This window comes from Petaurus breviceps, unplaced genomic scaffold (assembly GCF_028583685.1).
Source record: "Petaurus breviceps papuanus isolate PSGF00001 unplaced genomic scaffold, PetGlider_PUasm1.0 186, whole genome shotgun sequence".
Lineage (NCBI taxonomy): Eukaryota > Metazoa > Chordata > Mammalia > Diprotodontia > Petauridae > Petaurus > Petaurus breviceps.
In genome coordinates, this window is record NW_027185798.1 from 45,024,426 (window position 1) to 45,047,146 (window position 22,721).

The 22,721-nt window shown below is 39.7% G+C and overlaps 1 protein-coding gene across 1 annotated transcript in view; it reads right to left on the reverse strand.

Annotated features, from left to right (window-relative positions):
* RAP1A (RAP1A, member of RAS oncogene family) overlaps positions 1-17,414 on the reverse strand; it is an 88,035-nt gene extending 70,621 nt beyond the window's left edge. Inside the window, exon 1 of the mRNA XM_069089282.1 lies at positions 16,987-17,414. Within this exon, the coding sequence (XP_068945383.1) occupies positions 16,987-17,414 (428 nt within the window). The remainder of the gene's footprint in view (positions 1-16,986) is intronic.
* Between the last annotated feature and the right edge of the window lie 5,307 nt (positions 17,415-22,721).

Consider the following 22,721-nt stretch of genomic DNA (forward strand, 5'->3'; position numbering starts at 1 on the left):
AATGAATTGAGGGAATACAAAGCTACATAAGTTTGTCTGGAAAAGATCTGCGATTTTTAGTATTAATCAGAAGTATGTTATGACAATTTTAAAAGCTAATGAAATCTTAGGTTGCATTAAGAAAGCTATAATGTCAAATTTATAAGAGATGATAGTCCCATTGTACTTTGCCCTGACCAGAGACAAATATTTATAAAACATATATATGGCAGGCACTATGCTAAGGTTACTAAAGATAAGAAACAAAATAAACGCAGACTGCCAGAAGCTTACATTCTACTGGGGGGAAACAACGCATTCATATATAAATACAAAATATACACAAAGTAATTTCCTGGGGAGAAAGGCATAGAAATGACAAAGCAGAGGGAAGAAAGGCTAGAATCTAGAGTAGGAGGTAGCCCTTTGCCAAATTCTTAAGGAAACCAGGGATTCCATGAGGTGGTAAAGAGAAGTACATTTCAGACACTGAGGACAAACTGTGCACAAAAGTACTGAGACAAGACACGGAATGTCTTGCATATGGGAATGCAAAACCATGTCAAACAAGGATAAGATGAAGGATACAAACATGTTTAGCATGAAGAAACAACTTAACAACTGAGAGTGCAGGGAAGTGTCAGCCAGCACAACAGCTGACAAAATATTTGAAGAGGTGACATAGATGAACCAGACTCATGCTTGGGCCCAAAAGAAGGGAGAGGGAAGTGGGAGGGGAACAAGTGTAATCACCTATTAAGCCTCAGGCACTATGCCAATAGGATCGTGTTTGATTCCCCTAACAACCCTGGGAAGCAGGTACTACTAATCCCCACTTCACAACTGAGGCATTTGGAGGTTAAGAGACTTGCCCAAGGTCACACAGATAATAAATGTCTGTGCCTCAATGTGAACTCAGGTCTTCTGATAGCAGACCTAGTCTACCCACTGTACCAGCTAGGTGAAAACAATAGGCTGAAGCTTCAGAGAGGTGGATTTCAGTTTAATTTAAAGAAAACTTAACAATTAGAGCTGTTAAGTTCTAACAGTGGAATGGGCTACTTGAGAAAACAGTTCTTTCCCCTGTACTGGAATGTCCTATTGAATATTTTAAAAATCTGAACTTACTTTTGTTTGGGCCTCCATAAGCAAACCAAAGAATATACTAATAGAAATGAAAAGAAATTTGTTTGTGGTCTCACAATTTCTGACATTGAATCTTAACATATTTTTTGAACACCTGAGGTCCTTTCAGAGAAAAAATCTACAGCATTCAATTAACCAGGTCTGAATTTTCAACTGTTTTACACTGGAAATACATACTACCAAGAACAAGTAAAATGTGAACAATTAAATGCCAGGTTTGTAAATTAGGAGATATATTTTAAAGACACACTGATTGTGGGCATATTTAATGAATCTACAAGGGAATAGTTATTGCAATTCAGAAACTGAAAGAAAGGCTTTTATTTCTGTGTAGAGAAAATTATCTTTCTAATTCAAGCATAAGGGAGAAATGGTATCTAAACTTCAGAAGAGACTTCAAGCAGGGAGTCTAATTGGAATACTGCTGCAATGGTCCAGGCTTGAGGTGATGAGGTATCTGGGTGTATGAGGGTGGCAGCTGTGTTTGGAGAGAAGGGGATGTAACAGTAGCCACTTAGTGAATGCTTGCTGATTGATGAATAAATGAACTTAAAGTTCTTGAAGGCATGTAATACTTCCCTTTGTATATCATATTAGACACAAAGCAGGTACATACCAACCACTTGATTGATAATCTGAAAATACTGATAAAATGAAAGACTGTTGATTTCATTCAAGTTGAATCATTATCTTTTTAAAAGCAAAATTAAAGGTATCAGCTTCATTGACCACAGTATTCTTAATGTACGAGGAGTCTGAGAGCAAAAGAAAAATGAATTCTAGAATCCCAAGGAAATCCCAGAGGATCTTTCCAGTTCAACTCCCTACCAAATGGATAAAGCCCCTCCACCTCTCACAGCAGTAAACCAGCCTCTACTTTAACATTTCTTAATGACAGAGGACTCCCTAGCTCAGAAGGCAGCTTCCAATGATCAGATAACGGATTTAGAATTTAGAAGAAACTTGCACAGGCCATCTAAGTCCAAGTTCCTTATTTTACAGATGAGAAACTGATTCTCAAGAGAGGATGCAATTTACCCAAGGGTCACAAAGTAGTTAAGTTATAGATCTGAAGCCAGGTCCTTGGACTCCAAATTCCATGCTCTTCATCATGCAATACTTAGCAAAAGCTGTTAGAAAGTTCTTCCCTCATATTAGTCTCTCCCTATTTAGGATTATGCTAGAAGTCACTCAGCTATTCATATCCTTTGACCTAGTGGCCCTATTGTTAGTCTGTATGAAAATATTTATGGCAATTTTTTTTATGGTAACAAAAAACTAGAAACAAAGTAACTGCCCATGGACTTAGGAAAAGCTAAACAAATCTGTAGTGTATGAACTAAATACTACTACCTCATAAGAAATTGCAAATATTAGGCTTCACAGGAGCAAGGGAAAACATACAAATTAATGCAGTGAAATAGAGTCAAGAGAACAATATACAGAGTGACTCTAATTCTATAAATGAAAGCAACACAAAGGCAGCTTAACTTGCATTAATTGTAATGACCAATCATAGTCCTAAAGAGTGACAATATATCTGAGTTACAATGGACCTCAGCAGCCATCCAGTCTGATGACCCCCAAAAGAATCCCTTCCAGGATTCTGGAAGTCCCTGCTGGACTTAGGGAGGATACATCACCACTGGGGACAGCCCCTTGCACTTTGGGACAGCTCTAAGTCTTTCCTGATACCAACTCTCAATGCCTCTTTGCAATTTCCACTTACAGCTCCTAGCTCTGCCTTCCGGGCTGATCAAAACAAGCCCAATCTCACTTCCATCAGATAACCTTTCAAGTACTTCAAGACTTTGATCATCTCCCCCTCCCCCTCCAGCCTCTACTTTACTCTAGAAGTCAAACAGAACAGATGATGAAAAAACACTTCACTCCTCAGTACAGAAGTGCAAGATTAAAGGGGCAGGATGCTATATACTCTAACAGAGGGATCAAACACAAGGCCACCTGCATGTGGCCAGCTGTACTCCCAAGTGCAGCTGAACCAGGTTAAAATGCATCTGAGAAATAGTGAATGAATAAAAAGACAGTAAGACATAGATAATATTACACTTTAAAACTAAGTCAATATGTAGCACATAAGGATCCTTAAGTATGGTTTAATGGCCCTTGTTTCTATCTGTGTTTGGAAATATTGCTCTATAAGACCTGTTTCACTGTGTCCACTGGTTTTGCCTGGGTTTTTGTTACTTTTGTTAAAAAGAGATGAAGACAGCAAGAATAACTGTCATAAAAGCACAAGACATCAATAAAACCCTTATAAAAATTGTCTTCACTATAATTTCTACATGTCAGTCCTCACTCTACCTAGAACCCCACAGAATAACTCTTTTTCCATTTGACAAGACATTCAAATTGCTGAAAACAGCTAACACACTCCCTTTATGTCTTCTCCAGGTTAAACATCTCCCTCAAATGTTCCTCATATTTCAAGTCTACTCATCTTTTTGCCCCTAGACCAGTTCTAGTTCATTATCAATCTTTCTAAAATGTGTCACTCCTAATTTGAAACAATACCCACAGATGTGATCTGACTAGAGCAAGAGTGAAACTATTATCTCCCTTTTCTTCTCAACAGCATGCTTCAGTTAATGCAGCTTGAGAACACAATTTACAAAAAAACCCAAAAAACAAAACCCCCAAAAAACAGAACACACTGTTGACTCTTATTGGGCACAAGATCAGTTCAACAAATCCCCAAGTCTTCTTTCTAAGACCATCTGTCAATCCATATCTCCCCCAACCTGAAGTTATGCAGTTGACTTTTTAATCCTAAATGTAAGGCTTTATATTTGTCACTATTAAGTTTCATCTCTTTTCTATTTGGCCCTTCATTTGAACTTATCATATTTCTGAATCTTGTCAATCAAAAAACAAGTTTTCTCTGAAGCTTCATGTTATCCACATATTTCTAAGCATTCTAAGACACCAATGTGTCTTCCTCCAAGTCACTGAATAAAGATGTTAAATAAAACATTGTACAGTATTAAATAATAGTATTGGACCCAAGTAAGAAGACCAGTATTTCTTTGGTCACATATATCTGGTCAAGCCCCAGTTCTGCTACTTACTATCTATAAGTAATCAATATGACACATTTAAAGCTAGATGAGACCTCAGAGACCTCTCTTTGCACCTGAAGAAATACTCCTCCCATTACATCCTACTGCCACCCACTTAACCATCCTCTGCTAGAAATCTTTTAGAGTCAGAATGGTGCAGGGATGAAAACACTGGATGTCAGAAAGACAGAGGTTCAAATCCTGCTTCATATATTTACTAGCCCTGGGCAAGTCACTTAACCTTTTTATTCCCATCAATTTCTTCATCTGTAAAATGAAAGTTGGACTCAAAAGCCTCTAAAGTTCTCTTCCTACTTTAAATCTAAGATCTTATAACTTCTCTATCCCTGTTAGCTGATCTATAAGATAAAAATTAAAATTTTGTTGTAACAATTAAAGACAATAAAAAGTATCTTGTAAACTGCTTCTGTCAAGTCGTTTTTCAGTCATGTTCAACCCCAATTTGGGGTTTGCTTGGCAAAGATACTGAAGTGGTTTGCCATTTCCTTCTCCAGTTCATTTTACAGATGAGGAACTGAAGCAAACAGAGTTAAGTGACTTAGCCAGGGTCATACAGCTAGTAAGTGTCTGAGGTCAGATTTGAAATCAGGAAGATGAGTCTTCCTGATTCCAAGCCCTATCATCCACTGCACCTCCGAGATGCTCATCTTGTTAATTATACAGCACCAAATAAATGTAAGGTATTAAAAGTGCTAAAAAGAAAACCTTGTTGTTCACCACTTGGGATTTCCCCAAAGGCTACCATCAGTTCTAAAGTTACTTAATCCTCATTAAACCAGGTTCTATTTCTATCTTGTCCCAAAAGTCTTCGTTGTCATCATTCTTGTGATGCTTCATTACTGTGTAGAGGTAACTACGGGTTCTCAAAAATTATGCCAATGGAGCACAGGTTCTGACAGCTCCAGTCACACTGGAAAGGCTTCTGCAAAGTTCCAATCTTTGAGGAGCAGTCTAGCTAAGTACAAAAGGCTTTACCACCAATGGTCTGGTCACTTAGTGAAGAAGTCTTTAGTCACTGCAACTTATGAAACAAGTCCTGTGAAGATCCCTTCAATAAATGATGCCAAGGTGGCAGAAATGGAAGTAGAGGATACTAAAAATCACAGTTTTTAAGCCATCTGAAAAGTTTTACTTGGTATATGTACTCTATATTTGAGGTACTTGGTCCAGTGATCCATAAGTAGATATATGCTGACCCATATAAATATTTGGGCTTCTTTACACTGTGCAATCAGAAGGCAGTTACAGCTAAGTGAAAGCTTGATATGGAAGTTGCATATAAATAAGAGAATGGATCACAGGAACTACTTAAAGAGACAGAGGAACAGGCATTGCCAGTTTTACTGTAGGTCTAAGGGAAGAGAGAAATTTCATTTCATGGGACACTTGGTCATCTGGTGTTGCAATTTGCATTGTATTTGCACCAAAACCACCAATATCTGTTACAGGAAACAAAGGAATTGACAAATTCTATAAATACAGTGATAAGGACCCTCCAAATTAATACTACATAATTTTAAAATCAATGCCCAGGTGGAAATAGATGGAATGGTAAGCTATATATTAGAAAATACAGGTCAGGAATAAAGAATGAGAGAAGACAAGGTTTTATAAACTTCACATTTTTACACTGTGAACACTTTCCTTAAGAAAAGACCGGTAGGCACTGAATATGATGAGTACCAAATAACATGACAAAAAATGAAATTGTTTATATTTTAAGGGACAGAAAATGAGCTATTACTAATATGGGAATCATTTCTAAATCAATCTGATCACTGACTTATTAGAAGATAAAAATTATCATAAAACTACAATAAAAAATTAGAAAAAGGTATGTATGAATTTGAAATAACTCAACCATGACCAAATAAAACAAGTTACTAATAATAAAAAAAAATGAATAATGGAAGAGGGAAGGATACTGACACTATCAAAATGCATACAGGAGGGTGATCTATATAAACTGACATAACAATGAGACCAAAAGAACCTAAAAGCACCTTAGTTAACAAATTCCTAAATTACCTGACATTCAGAGAGATAGCAGTCAAAGTCACCACATTACATTTGTAGAATCTTACAGAGAAGGTGTTGAAATTGAATTAAATTCAGCAGGCATAGTATATGACTATAATATGGATAAAAAACAAAATCAGATACAAAAACAAGAATCAAACATTGCTTGACTCCAAGGAACTTATAACCCATTGAGTGGAGGAGGTTGTGGACAATATTGCATCAAAGCAGAGAGAAGCAGGGTAAAAATCTGCATAAAGAAAACACTACAGGAGGTCCAAATAAGCAAAGTCCTCTCAAGGGCATTTATGGATGGAATTGAAAGGACAACAAACAAAAGAAAAATAGAAAAGATTTGCAAAGATTCTTATAATGAAGTAGTGGAGCCACCACCACATAACTCAAACATCATAGCCTTAGAGGTAGGTAGAGATACCACTAAAGGGAATAGAGAAGGGGAAAGCAACCAGACTAGACCAAATGTACATTATGCAGATCTGCACTGAAGACAATATAATTATTAGGGGATAATTTGAGGGATTATTGAGGGATTCAATTGAGAAGGCATCTGAAAAAAGAAGATACCCAAGGCACAAAAGAATTCTTGGACTTTATTAATACAAAGGAGACAGGAAACAAGAACGAAAATATCGACTACAAACATATATGCTTACTTTCCCATCAACATAAAATTTTTACATCTCATTTACACATGCATCAAATTCATCTACACATACATCAAGAACATCCTTGATTAGAATATTAATAGGAAACAATCAGGCCTTCACAAGTGGTATTCCACAGCCAACAATATCTATACCATCACACAAGTGACTAAAAAATGTAGAGCACATAAGCTTTCACTGGGCTTGTCAGTTGATTGTAAAAAAAAAAATCTATGATTTAGTAGAACATAACACTGTCTTCCAACAACATCTCTCCCATTTACATATCAAATTCATTCCTTATTCTTTGAAGGATTTAACAGAAACTCTCAAAAAAAAAAAAAACCCAACTGATCATAAACATCACGTGAGGCACGAGACAGGGAGATGAATGCTTGCCAAAGGTATTCAGCATTGTGATGGAGGAATCCAAGACAGATTCCTAGTAAAAGGAGACTTTCTCTGTAGATAGTGAGATCCTCCAGATGTTCCTACTTGCTTATGATATCATGCTAACTGCAGCAAGCCTTGGAACACTACAGTTTCCTAGAAAAGGTCTGTGTCAATTCAAGAGACTTGGCTTAACCATCCACACAGGAAAAAACTGATGGATGAAAACTGTCTGCTGCCCAGATTATAACATGGAGCTAGAGGAACAATTTCTAGAAGGCTGCCCATTAGTGTGCATATAGAATGTGTATACATAAATTTTGCAGAGAAGATGCTGACCTTCACTGGTGGAAAGACTTTCTCACAAGGAACTCCTACACCAATGAAACTACAGGTCTTATGTGTGTGCTAATACAGTGGACAATTAGTTGGGTCCAGAGTTAACAGGAAGAGAATGGGCTGGACTGTCTTCAGGAATTGCAAAGTTCTTTTAATGAGCATTTCAGGAACAAAGGCATAACTTTTTAATGTTAATTTTCTATTTGTGTTGTTCTTTGATATGGCCACAAAACTTCTATGAACTGAAAATAAGTATTGCTCTAAGAGATAGAGAAGTATATGCTAGACATAAGCATACTGCAAGAAAGGAATTTCAAAGAAGAAAAGCAAATGATATCAAGAAATATATGACCAAAAAAAAAAAAAAAGACGGACTGGTTGTATGGTAAAGAATAATGGGCTAACAAACCAAGTGTTCAAACGGTATCCTTGCAATGTCAAGAGAAATTGGTGAAGGCCTACAGCACATCAGGAAAGATTCCTGTAAAGAACTTAAGAGAACACATGGACAAGAATTGCACAGGATAGGCAGCATGGGTAGTTTGCAATCTGTACTGCATAAGGAAACATCCAAACCAAGGAGATCATAGGGCCATTTGATTATTATACAAAGTTTTATAAAAAAAAAGTCCTGAAGAAATCCATAAATGCTATGTTTATAGCAATTCCAATTTAACCCAAGATCATTTATTAAGCACCTACCATATGTCAGGAACAGCAAAACCAACAAATATCTGCCCACGAGAAACTTAGATTGTAGGAGAAGGATACATCATGTTTCTAGATAAGTATATACAGGAAGCACCAAGCTTTAACAAGTAAGGGGATCAGCAAAGTCTTATAAAAGGAGATGGCATCAGAGCTGAGCTTTAAAGGAACTTATCACATATTTTAAAAATGATTCTGACAAATATTAATCTTTTTACTTACTAAAATATCTGCAATCGTATATTTACCACATTGCAAGTCAACACAATAAATTCCCAATCATCTCCAACAACAAAAAGGTTCACTAATTTATAATCAAAAGTCTAAATCTTCAGTACACAGATTTCTTCCCCCTGGGGCAGCTACGTAATATAGTGGATAGAGCACTGGACCTGGAGTCAGGAAGACTCATCTTCCTGAATTCAAATCTGACCTCAGACACTTCCTAGCTATGTGACCCTGGTTAAGTCACTTAATTCTGTTCACCTCAGTCCCTCATCTGTAAAATGAGTGGCAAACCACTCTAGCATCTCTGCCAAGAAAATCCCAAATGGGGTCAAAAAAGAGTCATAGATTTTTACTAAAAACACTTTCCAAAAAATTCATTTCAATTAAAGTTGTTTTTTTAAAAAGACATCAGTGTATTCATGACATATTTTTATTAGTAAAGCAGATTAATAAATAAAATAATTAATAAAGTGATAATGTAGTGATATACACACACACCAACAACCTTGTCAGTAGACAGTACAAGTAATATTATGTTCATTTCATAGAGGAGGAAAATTAGGATCAAAGAGATATTAAGAGACTAGTACAAAATGATCCAAAAATAGTTAAGTGCCAAAGACCTGGTTTTCTTACTCCAAGTCAATTTCTTCTTTCCAATTCCAGCATACTACCTCTACTTATAAAATGAGAGACTATTCTTTCTAGAGTAAAGAAAGCAAAATCAGAACCTGGATTCCAATGTCTGATATGCTTATTTGCTTCAAGTTATCAAAAAAAAATGCTATATTATAAAATTAGAAGCATTCCCTAAAACTACAAGTGGATCTCTTTGCAGTCTGGAAGCAAGTTACCACAAAATATGGTCAACACTTCTCTAAAGAAGGTATCATACAAGAGAACTAGTTCACTGCACTCATGTTTATAAAGAATAATAAAAGTTCATGTAAACTAAATTAAAAACACATAACAAAAAGAAAAACCAGAAGTCAACTCTTTATTTTGCAAACTCTCTGCTCTTACCTTATAGGTACATTGTAGTCAGGTCTAGAGAAAAAAAAAAAACAATTACAAAAGCAGTGTTGGCAAGCTACCAGTGAATTTTTGCCCTAGTACACACTTTTCTCTTATTGGAGAATAGTAACATGAGAAGAAGAATTTGAATCAGAGTGGAAAAAAGACTAGACACGAGCAACACTACACAGAAATTTATTCATGTTAAACATAATTACAATGATAAACTGAACAGAAAAATCTCTTCTCCATAATGAGGCATATACAGAAAAGTTTAGGCTCAGACTGAGATCATTATTATAGCAAAATTAATTTTTGTAATATCACTTTCCAAACAATTAGAAAAAGTTTCTTCTGAGATTAAACATTAGAAAATGAGTCGATAGTAATAACTGAAGAACAGTATGGGTGTCCCCCAAGGCTCTGTCACGGGCCAGCTTCTGTTCCCATTCAAAACCATATCACTTGGTGATCTCATCAATCCCCATAGGTTCAATTATCACCTCTATGCAGATGATTCTCAGATCTATCCAGCCCTTACCTCTCTCCTGACCTTCAGTCTCACATTAACATCTGCCACTTGATCATCTCAAAGTAGATGTCCTGTAGGCATCTTAAATTCACTATGTCCAAAACAATCCACTATTTTTCCTCTGAAGCTCTTCTTTTTTCCAGCTTCCCAATTAGTGCCAAGGTCATCACCATCTTTATGGGTCATCCAGCATCATAATCATATCACTCCTGACTCCTCATTACACTCACCCCACATACTTAATTTGTTGCCATATCTTGTCATTTCTACCTTCACAACATCTCCTGTTATGTTATCAGTCCATCTCTCCACTCACAGGCATCTACCTCCCGGTACAGGCCCTCATCACCTTACACTAGGACTTCTGCAATAGCCACTTGTACATCTCCCTGACTTCAGCCTCTCCCCACTCCAGTCTATCATCCACTCAGCTGCCGAAGTGATTTTCTGGAAGCACAGGTCTGACCATATTAGCCCTCTACTTAATAAATTCCCAGTGTTTCCCTATCACCTCAGATCAAATATGAAATCCTATAGCCTTTAATCCCTTTCAAACTCAGTGCCTTCCTACCTTTCCAAGTCCTCTTACCATTCCTCTCCTCTCTCTGCCCTCCCAATGCAGCCATGCTTGCCTCGCTGCCATTTCTCCCCCACAACATTCCATTTCTCTCTTCTGGGCCTGTGTACTTGTGGTCCCCAATGCCTGAAATTCTCTCTCTCCAAACCTCAGCCCTTTGGTTTCCTTTAGCTCAAATCCAACCTTCCAAAAGAGGCCTTTGCTGGGCTGCCCTACTCCTAATGCCTTACATCTACACTGTATGTTTTATGTGTAAATAGTCATTTGTACTCTGTCTCTGCCAAAAGAATGTGAGCTCCTGGAGAAAAGAGACCACATTTCAGCCTGTCCTTGTATCTCCTGCATTTAAGCACAGTACCTTACACACAATATGCATGATGCTTGCTGAATGAAGAATAAAGGGATTTTTAACAGGTATCACAATGGATAAGAGTAAGAAAAAAGCTCAAATATGGCCTTAGAAATACTTACTAGCTATGTGACCATATCTCATCACTAAGATAGTGAATGCATAAGCAATTCTCAAAGAGTTAAGTTCTAGAGAAATTCAGAGTTAACACCAAGTTGTTTAAGTTGAAAATGGATTTTTTTAAAAATCATGAAAATGCATCATTCATTAAAAGCAGATCTAGATTCTGATACTAACATCACAACTGCAGTATCACTACAGTATCAGACTGCCTATAATAAGTACATTTTGGAACTTAAAAAGTATAATTCATGGCAGAAGATTCGATCAGAACATGAAAAATGAAACAATATTTTTAAATTTCACCTGTTAAATTTAGTTATTGTTTGCTTGTTTAATATTCTACATCAAGGAAACCTGTTTGGAAAAGAGTAGTCCTATTTATAGATGAATTTTGAATATTACTGAAATTACAGTGAATGATGGATTTACTCTCCAGGTGACACTCTTAAGAGATATGAAATAGCATTCTATTATGAAAGTACTGATTGCTATAGTAAGCTACAGTCTTACAAATGGTGTTTTGGGTTTTGTTGAAAGTCTTATTAGTTGCACCCATTTTTTTTACATATTCATTTTATAAAGTCTTGCCTACTTAAGTTAAAGTTGAGTTCTATCATAAAAGATTATCTTTTCACAAACACATACAGCATAACATTTCCTGTTTTAGCTCCATCTTAAAAACCACTAGGTTGTGTGGGTACATACCAGTCACATTTATACATTCAGAGTGTCTTTGGTAATAACAAAACTGTCATCTATAGCAATCCCCATTATATAAACTGAATTCATTATACACACTTATAAGACTTTGTTCAGGTCTCATAAATACTGCAAGTATAAGAAAATATAAAATTTATTTTATTTATTAGTGACAAATGCTGGAAAATTGGAGTAATTCTAACTATTTAACTTTTTAGGTTTCCAATGCCTAAATATATAATGGAAATGAAAAACAGAAAAACACTCCAAATCATTAACTAATTTACTGATGGGAAATCTTAGTCTCATAAAGCATCTTCAATCCAACCACATACCTCTGAAAGTTATATGAAATGGATTATTTTTAGAATGCTTATTAAAAAGTTCAATATTTCCTGTTTTAACTGCACCTTAACAACAACACACACTTTCCTTTTGATTTTCTCAGTTCCTACCTCTGTTTTCAAGTGGAAAAGATCAGGATAATAGCCATAAGTTTGGGCTGGTAGCATGTGTTACTAAATGAACTTCTGAAGTTCAATACTGGGGCTAATTAAACCTATGTAAAAGAGAAAAAAAATATTCCCAGACACAAAGTGAATTCCTACCCCTGATCTCTCAAAAATGGATGCCAAGATGAGAGTTTGAAGATGGCAAATCCATCACCACAATTGCAAAAATTTTAAATTCACATCTTATTAAGAGTAGCTCAGTAATGTTTTTGCAAAAAAGGTTAACACATAAGGAACATTAAGATAATGTTAAAAAACAAAACAAAACCGATGCCTGTTTGCTAACCAAAAGTCTCACACACTGAGGGAAATAAGAGCATTTCAACTATATACATATATATATACACACACACACACACATAAATATGTATTTAATATGTATATAGTTTGTAAATGAATCTTTTTTATAACAAGATGTGAAATTTGGCATTCTCAATGTCAGTACAGCAAGATGATGACATAATATTGTATAAGTATTCAATTCTTAGAAATGTCACATTTACTTTTTTAAAAACCACAGATAGAACCTATTTTAAAAAGAATTGGATTTTAAAAGTGGTTTAAGTGGGGAATGTTAATCCTCATTTTAAAATGCACTATAGCACTCAGATACATTTCTGATTATGATTATATGTTTCTCTTGCTGGTTGGGAATTTGGATGACTGTTTATTAAGGAATGTTACTAGAGGGTGCTTCAGGTGAGAGTTAGACTACATGACTCTCAGGCCTTAGAACTTTTGAATATTATGGTTCTATGATTTTAAACTCAAGATTTCAGAACTAAAAAGTTCCTACAATGGTATGATTTTTTAACCAAAGGATAAAACCTATACCACTTCTACACCCTCCCTGAGATTTCATTGGTATAGAGCAGAGATGTCAAACACACAGCTGCACACTGCCCACACTCCCACACTCTTGATCAGCCAAACAGATTAAAATATAATTTGGAAATATTTAACAAAGTAAGTAAAAATACAATAAAACATTGGTAATATTGCATTTTAAAACCAAGTCAATCTGTAGCTTGCAGGGAACCTTAGGCAGTATAGTTTAGTGTCCTCTCCCCACCTTCTATTTGAGTTTGACACCACTCTTTTGGAGAAAATGTCTAGTGTGAAAACTCTCTTCACAGATTAGGCAGGAACTGGTACCTTTAATGTTTTTCTTTCTATTTTTTTTTGGAAGGAGGGCAGTACAATTGAGGTTAAGTGACTTGCCCAAGGTCACATGGCTAGTAAGTATTAAGTGTCTAAGGCCACATATTAACTCAGGTCCTCCTGACTCCAGGGCAGGTGCTCTATTCACTAAGCCATCTAGCCACCCCTAGGTGCCTTTAATCTTTAGAAGTGCTTAGGACAGTGAAAGGTTAAGTGACTTAGCCAAGGTCATAAGCTAGTATGTGTCAAAGGCAAGGCTTTAAACTAGATCTTCAGGACTCCAAGGCTGGCCCTATTTAACTACTACCATGGTGCCTCTCTGTGTTTGAATAGGTACAGGGAACAGCAAAAGTTTGTAATTCAACTGTGAGTTTTCACAATACTGGTACAATTTATCTTTAAAAAGAAAAATACAGGGCTGACACAATCTTAAGATAATAAAGACACAATACAAAAACCCAAAAATTATACAAATTAAAATGACATTAAAAATCTTTCCTTATTCGGAGAAAATACAACAAACATGAAAAATTAACTAAGTATGGAATTTTGTATATAATTTTCTCAGATAAAGTAGGTGTTGGTTAGAATTTTAAGATTCCAGTTAGTCAGTATTGTCTATCTTTGTCCACAACAGAGTAGTAATTATGTTGCAATGCCTCTCTGTTAACTATTGAATTCAGTTCCAACTTTCCTTTAGCACTGAAGACCATTCACAAGCTGGAACCACCTTCTCTTATATACTATTCCCCTTCACCTACTCTATGAATCTATCAATGTGAACTACTTATTATTACTCCTATGTTACCTGTTACTGCCAAAATTTTGCTTCAACTCTTCCTTATGTCTGGAATACCCAACTCACCCTTTTCTGCTGGTAGAATTCCTATACATCCTTTAAAGCCTAATTCAGTTCCTCCTTCTTCAGGTCTCCAAAGAGCTCCCCATAAGGCAATGGCCATTCTCTTCTAGGTCCTCAGAGCTCTTTATTCACCCTTTTGCGAGAGCAACAGAATTCTGAACTTGGATTTTTTTAAAAAAAGATTGCCGAGTCCTGAATGATGTTATAGTAGCTGTGACCAAAGGTAAATCACATAACTTCTCTCAGTATTGGTTCTCTCAGTGTTGGCACTAAAGATAATGATGATAACTCTATTATTTCACAGGCTGGTTAAAGAGTAAATGACAACATATATCAAAGTGCTTTTGGCAAAGCAGAGTGCTGAACTTGGAAGTCACACAAAGATCCCAGTTCAAATCCCACTTACTGATACTATGTGAACACAGACAAATTTTTAAAAATATACTTTGGGAGAGGGAGAATTCAGGAAGAGAATGGTGAAGGAGACAGCACTTGAACTATGGCTCAAAAAGAGGTAGGGATTATGAAAGGCAGTGATGAGAAAGGAGACCATTCTTCAGGTATAGGGGAACATAGACTATGCAAAGGAGACTAAATGGGGAATTTCTATACAGGCGATAATACTTAGGTCAATTTGGCTGGAAGGAAGAGAGTAAGGGGTGGGATATGAAATCAGTCTGGAAAGTCAGGTTGAAGCCAGTAATGTAAAGGGTTTTCATCCTTTAAGCAACAAGGTTTCCCGAGCTGTGACATGGTCAGACCTATGCTTACACATGATATCAATGCTAATAAATTATACCAATCAGTTTAAGTAGTATACCAAAAAAGACATCAGTTTGCCACTAAAACCTTCTATCTGAGCAGTGCAAAACCAGGAGTCAGAAACATATGTTCTGGTCCTGACCCTAATGCTTACAAGCTGTGTGACCCTTGGAAAGTAACAAACTCTTTGACACTGTTTTCTTATTTGTAAAATAGTGAGATTGAACTAGATCATTGCTAAAGTCACTTCCACCTCCAAAATACTATGATTCTAAACATGTTTTAAAGTAGAACATGGGTCAAAATTCTGAATCAACAAGTTGAAACTCACGAAAACCCCCATAAGAATAACCAAGTTAAAACAAAGACATTAAGTTATTTTAAAATAGGAAAACATGATACAGCTAAAAAAGGGCTTGAGGGCGAACTTGGTGGATATTATATCAAGATAAGTCAGGTAGTCATTACATAAAAAACGACACACATACACCCACCCTCACAACTTCTGAACAGGAAGCCCAAGGAAAGTTTCCAGCAGCTCTTCTCCAGAGTACTACTCCTCAGCACTCTGGAAGTACAGGCCCTACATTGAGAACTAAGCTGGTACTATGACATGCTTAGGGTGTCAGAACAAAAAGGAAAAAGGAAAAAATGATCCTGACACATGCTACCTATGAAAGCATAACCCTCTCTTCTACAAAGTTGTACCCTGTTGTCTCTTACCTCATTATTTTTTTCCTCTCCCTCCCAAGAAATAAACTTACTTTCTAACATCCTGGGATGAGCCCTGAAAAGGTCCCCTTCACTCCACTCCAACCCCAACTCCTTCCCACAGGAGGGGCAAATCATGTTATGAAATGCAGTCCCCCACAGGTGTGCAGACCCCAATCCCCCCAATGAAAAAGTATCCTATATTATCGAACTTCAAGGCCAGTGCCTAACCCTAATCCTAATTCGATCCTTCTTCCTTCTCAGCTTTGAAATAAGATAGGAATCCCATTGCACCCACTTTCCTAACTATATACCCAAGGAGTTAAAAAAATTAGTTTCTAAAAAAAGGGTAATAGTGTTTGACAGCCATGCCCCCCCCCAGTTCTGAGACAAGCACCCGTTTTCATCAGCATATGCCCCAGGCTTTTTTGAGGTACTTTCTAAGAGAGGCTAACAGCACTGGGCAGTCATAGCCCCCTCAGTCTAGAGGCAAGACAAACCCTCCCCCCCTGCAATTATACATGCAGGGAGTCTAGCTTTTTAGGGGCCAAGGGGCAGACACAAGAAGGGCTCCCCAGGTGGCGGGAAGGTGGGCACTCCGAAGGGGAGTGGGACCCACGGGCGGCGCTAAGCGCAGGGGGAGAGGGCAGAAGCGAGGCGCCTCCTTCTCGGGGGGAGTCCAGGGAAGGTGTGCTGCCCCCCGGCGGGCCATACTCCCGACCCCCACCCCGAGGTCTGCGGCGCGGGGACCCTGCCAGGCCAGGTGCGGGGCGGGGACGGGAGCGCGGACCTGCCACCTCGGAGGGTGGGGGCTCCATGTCCGCCCCTTTCCGGGCCCCTCCCGCCGGCCCGGGCCACCCCGCCGGCCCGTCCCGGGCGTGGCTGCCTGTGGCCGCGCCGGCGGTGGCGGCGGCGGGGCCTCCCTGAGTCCCGGCCCCTCCCGCCCGCCTGGGCCCCGGCGCCGCCGCCGCCCCGGACACTGAGGGAAAAGGGCGGGGGGGCAGGGGGGGAAGCAGGGGAAGGACGGACGGACGAACGGACTGACGCCCAGACAGGCGGACGGCCGGCATCAGCCGCAGCCGGCCCCGCGCCCCCAGCCTCTCACTCACCCCCCCCGGTCCGGCGCCTCCTCCTCCTCCTCCTCCTCCGCCTCCTCCTCCTTCTCCTCCCCCTCGGCCGCGGGTCCTGCTCGGGCTCTGCGCGGCGGCGGCGGCGGGGCGGCCTCGGGAGCGGCGGCGGCGGCAGCAGCGGCGGCCTCGGGAGCGGCGGCGGCGGCCTCGGGACCGCGCACGCACGCACGGACGCACGCCCCTTCTCCTCCTTCCTTCTCCTCGCCTGGCCCCGCCCCCTGCGAGAGCCCTCGCTTCGCCCGGCCCCCGAGCCTCGTCCTGGGGGCCGCCTTTAAAAGAGCGGGCGGCGAGGCTGGGGACGGGAGAGGCGTCAGAAGTGCGGGCTGCCGGCCGAGTGCCCCGAGCTGAACCCTTGCCTTCCCCCGACTTGCCCTTCTCGGGGCTGGCAGCGCCGGCGTTCCCGTCATCCCGAGGCTCAGCATCGCCTCTGGCTCTTCCCAGCCCCGGTGCAATTAGTCAGGCTGCCTCCGCACGATCTTGTGTCCGGCTCCCGTCTGCACTCGGGTGTCAGCACGCTAATGGGAGAGCTTAGCTTTTCTTGCCGGAATGATTGTTCATAAGCTCCCGCCTCTCCCTCCTGCTTCCAGTTTAGAATTGCGCCCTGGAGGATCTTCCCAATAACGTTCTGTCATGTCAGTCCTGAAAAATCTTGAGTGGGTCCCCACTGCCCACTGGATAAATTGCAAACCACTGACCCTGGCATTCAAGGCCCTCCCCCCCAGTCTGGCTCCAACCCGCCTCTCCAGGCTTATTCTAAATAACCCGCATATCTGTAACACCTACTATATGCCAAGGAGGCAGATAGGTGGCTCAGTGTAATCAGGAAAATCTGAGTACAAACCGGGCCATAGACACGGCTTAGCCGTGTGACCTTGGGCAAGTCACTTAACTTGTGTTTGCCTTAACCCACTAGAGAAGGAAGTGGCAAACCGTTCCTGTATCTTTGGCCAAAAAATAAATAAATAAATCCCTTGGACAGAATGATCCACGGGGTCAGGAAGAGTAGGATTCCACTGAACAGCAACTATGATAACTACCGTGTTTCCCCGATAATAAGACACTGTCTTATTTTTTTTTTGGACAGAAAAACACCAGAGGGCTTATTTTCAGGGGAGGGCTTATTTTAATGAACATTGACAGCAATTTTAATAAACAGGTAAATGTGAACAAAAAAATGTACCTTTATTCAATAAGCAAATCACTGGGAAAGAATAGGATGACGCCTCACTGCTGCAGCTCTGATTGGATGCAGCTCGGAGCGCAGCGTGCGTTTCATGGGGGGGGGACGGTGCATACAGAGGGTACCGTAATGTAGCGTGTAGCGCAGGGGATCACCTTCACTACAGTAGCAATCTCAATAGGGCTTATTTTCGGGGGAGGGCTTATTTTAGAGGAATCTTACACAGTAAGGGGAGGGCTAAAATAAGGTCTTATTATCGGGGAAACACGGTAGGCACTGTGCTAAACACTTTACAAATATTATCACATTTGATCTTCACAACAACCCTGGGCTGTAGATACTAGTACTATCTCCATTTTACAGATGAAGAAACTGAGGCAAAAAGAGGTTAAGTGACTTGCCTAGAGTCACACAGCTAATAAATGTCTGAGGCTGGATTTGAACTGAGGTCTTCCTGACTCCAGGTCCAGCACTCTATCCCCTGCACCTAGCTGCCATATATCCTGCATACTGCATTCCAAACAAACTGGACCACTTTCTGTCCTCTGCTCATGCCCAATCTCCCCATTAATCATACTCAAAATAAATTAACACCATTCCTTTACCATTATCTCTCCAACTTTTAAGTCCTTCCCTTCTTTCAAGTTTCAAGTCAGATGCCACCTGCTCTTTGAAGCCTTTCTTGACCCTCTCACTGAAATATTATCCCCATTCTAATGAAAGTCAGTATGTCAGTCAACAACCACTTCGGAGCCAAAAGAAAGGCAAACCTTCCCTACCCTCAGGGAGTTTACCTTACACTCAGAGACGACACAAAAAACAATTTGAAGTCCCAGCCTTTTCTCAAAATCGAGATTCTGGGAGGAACTCGACAGTGGGAGCAAGCGTCACCCAAGTCACAGGGAGAAGGTCACTGAAATATACAGGCAAAGTTAGCAGAGGAAGTTCAGCTGCTCTAGAAACTGAAAGTGATCTCTTCCCAAATTTCTCAGATCATTTTGGGTTGGACTCTCCTACACTTAGCTCACTCTCCCTTCTATCATTTTGCACAGAGAACAGAAATGTTGTTGAATGGAATGAAATTGAATTGAAGAAGGAAGGTAGGAAATGAAGAGGGTGGGAAGGCTCTGAAGAAAGCTGAAAATGAAAGAAAATAAAAGTAAGCAGTTGGAAGAATGGGAAGGAACTAGCTCAAAGGTCTTCCTAGAGTTTTAGTTTCTGTATAATAAAAGGATTGTTCTATTCTAGATTGTGTCTAAGGACCCCTCCAACTGTACCTGATACTGGAAAAGGAGGGTCTTTTGAAAGAGATTATAGAGGCCAGGGGTTCCATATTCTTCTCCATGCAGATATGGAACTTACATGTGACTTGGTAAATTATCTAAGTTACATAGAGGTTTAAAGGGGCTTCCCTTAGGGTCATGAAGCCTACTATCAGACAGGATTTGAACCCTCCTTCTGACCCCAAGCTCAATATTCTATCCACTTGAGGGTGGCTAGGTGGTGCAGTGAATAGAGCACTGGCCCTGGAGTCAGGAGGATCTGAGTTCAAATCTGGCCTCAGACACTTAACACAAAAACTAGCCATGTGACCTTGGGCAAGTCACTTAACCCCAACTGCCCTCCAAAAAAAGGGGGAAAAAAGATTTTAAAAAATTCTATCCACTATTCAGACTATACAATAAAAAGGTCAATCTGTGAAAAGACCACTCTGTATTTTCCTGCATGTAATATCAGTAACTATCAACAACTTTTATGTAATGCTCTTACATACCTATCTCATTATTCACAATAACCCTCATCAGGTAGGTAATGCAAATATTGTTATCCTCATTTTACAGATTAGGAAACTGAGGTTCAGAGAGGTTAAGGAAATTGCAGGAGGTTACAAACAGCTGGTAAATAAAGGGCACTCTAAGCTAGGTCTTCTGACCCCTGGTCCTATGCTCTTTCCTCTAGGACACAACTGCCTCAAACATTTGGTGAGAGTGTGATCCTAGAACATGTTTCCTCTGTGGATCTTTACTGAATGAATAAGTGATTTGCTGTTATAAAGTCTCCTAGGAGTGGGATTAGTGTGGGGGAAATTGACTCTTGAAGGAGTTAATCCAAACCCAAGGAGAAAATTAGGTCCCTGGCAAAGGTCCCGTGAAAGTTCTCCGAGATCCTTGTACCCTTGTGCCCTGGGTTCCTTTCACACTATGACACCCCAGTCTCTCTTCCAGCTACCTTGAATATTAGAGACTTCATCCTCAGTCCCACTTTAATGTCTGGCATGTCTGTGACAACTATAACTTTTTCTTAAGGGCCAAGGAGATCCTAATTCCTACTGTCCCAACAGAGATGCAAAGGGAAGAGATGAAATCTACAAAAAGGCAAGGAAAAAAAATCCTAAAACTTAGAGCTGGCCAAAAAGTAGAATGACTTGTTTTGAGAAATAGTAGGTCCTTTTTCCTTAAAGGTCTGAAAACAGGCTGGACCACCATTTGGTGGGTATGATGTAGTAGGACTTCCTTTCATATACAGGTTAGTCAAGATGGCCTGTAAGGACCCTTCTAACTCTCACATTCAATGTTCTAAGAAAGTCTCTACCTGGCCTTGGAGAAAATTTCCTTTGCCATAAAGCTGGAGCTACTAAAGAGGGCAGGCATTTAGTTTTATTACTTTTCTTCTGGTAACTTTCTGAGAATTTCTACCAAATGTTCCCAGATTCTTAGGGGACACATCTAACTTGGTATTGTATTTTTATCTTAGATGAAGCTGACTGGAGTGAAACTAGCAAGGTCCCTGGAGTCAGTTTATGGACAAAGTCATTTTTAGAGCATTAAGGCTGTGACACAAATCATTTTTTAAAAAGGAGCTCCATGTAATTTTGTTGTTGTTCTTTAGACAATTTTCAAGTCACGTTTGGTTCTTTGTGACCCCTTTGGGGTTTTCTTGGCAAAGATTCTGGAGAGGTTTGTCATTTCCTTCTCCAGCTCATTTTGTAGATGAAGAAACTGAGGAAAGCAGGGTTAAGTGATTTGCCCAAGGTCATGATTCGAACTTAAAAACATTTTCAGAGCTAGTGGCTCCATTTCCTCACGTAGAATAAGAGTAAAGTTACTTTTCTGTGCCATGCTAGAACCATAAGTCCATTTGGGTCACTAGACTTATTATAAGTGTCTGGCAGAGCCAAAACCAGGGTGGGGTGACTGAGTTTTATCCAGGGTGCTGAAATTGAGAAGGTCACACTTTCTCCCTTGGTAGTCTTCTGGCTCACCATTTCAGTGCCACGAAGTCCTCTCCCAGCCCTGTGCTTCAGAACGAAGCATCATGCTTGACTGTATCCCAGTACTGAAGAAGATGCCATTATAAGCCTGCTCCCACCAACCTTATCCTGCAACTCTTCCTGGATGTTGTGGAGTTTGGTGGTTAATCAGGTGTCATTAACTGGGATAAACAGGTGCAAATCAGACTCTCTGAGGCAACAGGCTTCCCTTCTCCTCAGCATAACCGCATCTGACCTTGAGTAGCTCAGAGAAAAGCTATGTGTAGGGGTAATTGAAGGTAAATGCCAGTCAGGACAGGATACCAAAGACGTCCCATACCATAGAAGCTCTGTAGCTTCTCTCATAATAGTGATAGCAGTAGATGACTTTTCTAACCCTAAATCTATGACCCTATGAAAATGATTATTACATAGAAACTCAGGAAAATATATCAAATAGCCCCTGTGACCTATAATACTCATGCTACCTAATGAATAATGCTTCTGGACTATAATCTTGGTGTAAAGCAGTGATAAAGCTCATGTGACTCTACCTTATATTATATGTAAGATAACCCTTGGACAGTGAAGTTGTTGGCTTTCATGTATAAAAAGGCTGGGCAAAATACCAAACAGTAAATTATTGGAGCTTTTTCTATATTTCCCCATGAGAAGAATAATGGGCCACCTGACAGGAAGGAGGTTGGAGACAGACTGTGACAGGCTTTAAATGCCACACAAAGAAACTGTATTTTATCCTTGAATCAATAGAAAATCACTGAAGCTACTTAAGTAAGGAAATATCATGATCAGAGCCATGTTCTAGGACTATAAAATTGGTACTTGATTGGAAGATAACCTGGAAAAGAAGGAAAAACTGGAGGGAGGGGTGCTACTACATTAGTCCAGGCAAATGATGTGGAGGGCCCAAGCTAGGATGGTAGCCATGAGTGTGGAGAGAAATGGACAGATTTTGAGGTATGTTGCAGAAGTATAATTGACAGTACTTGGTAAATGATCAGATATCAGGAGTAAGAAAGTGAGAAGAGTTAACAATGACCCCAAGGTTGTGAACCTAAGAGATTAGAAGGATGCTGGTACCCTCAATAGAAATAGATGAAAAATAATGAGTTTTGTTCTGGGCATGTTGAGGGTGTGTGATGCTTATGGGACATCCTGCTGGATATGCCCAGCATGCAGCAGATGATGTGAGTTCAGGACAGATGTTGGTCCAATATGTAAATATGGGAGTCATTTGCAAAGAGATGATAATTAAACCTTTTG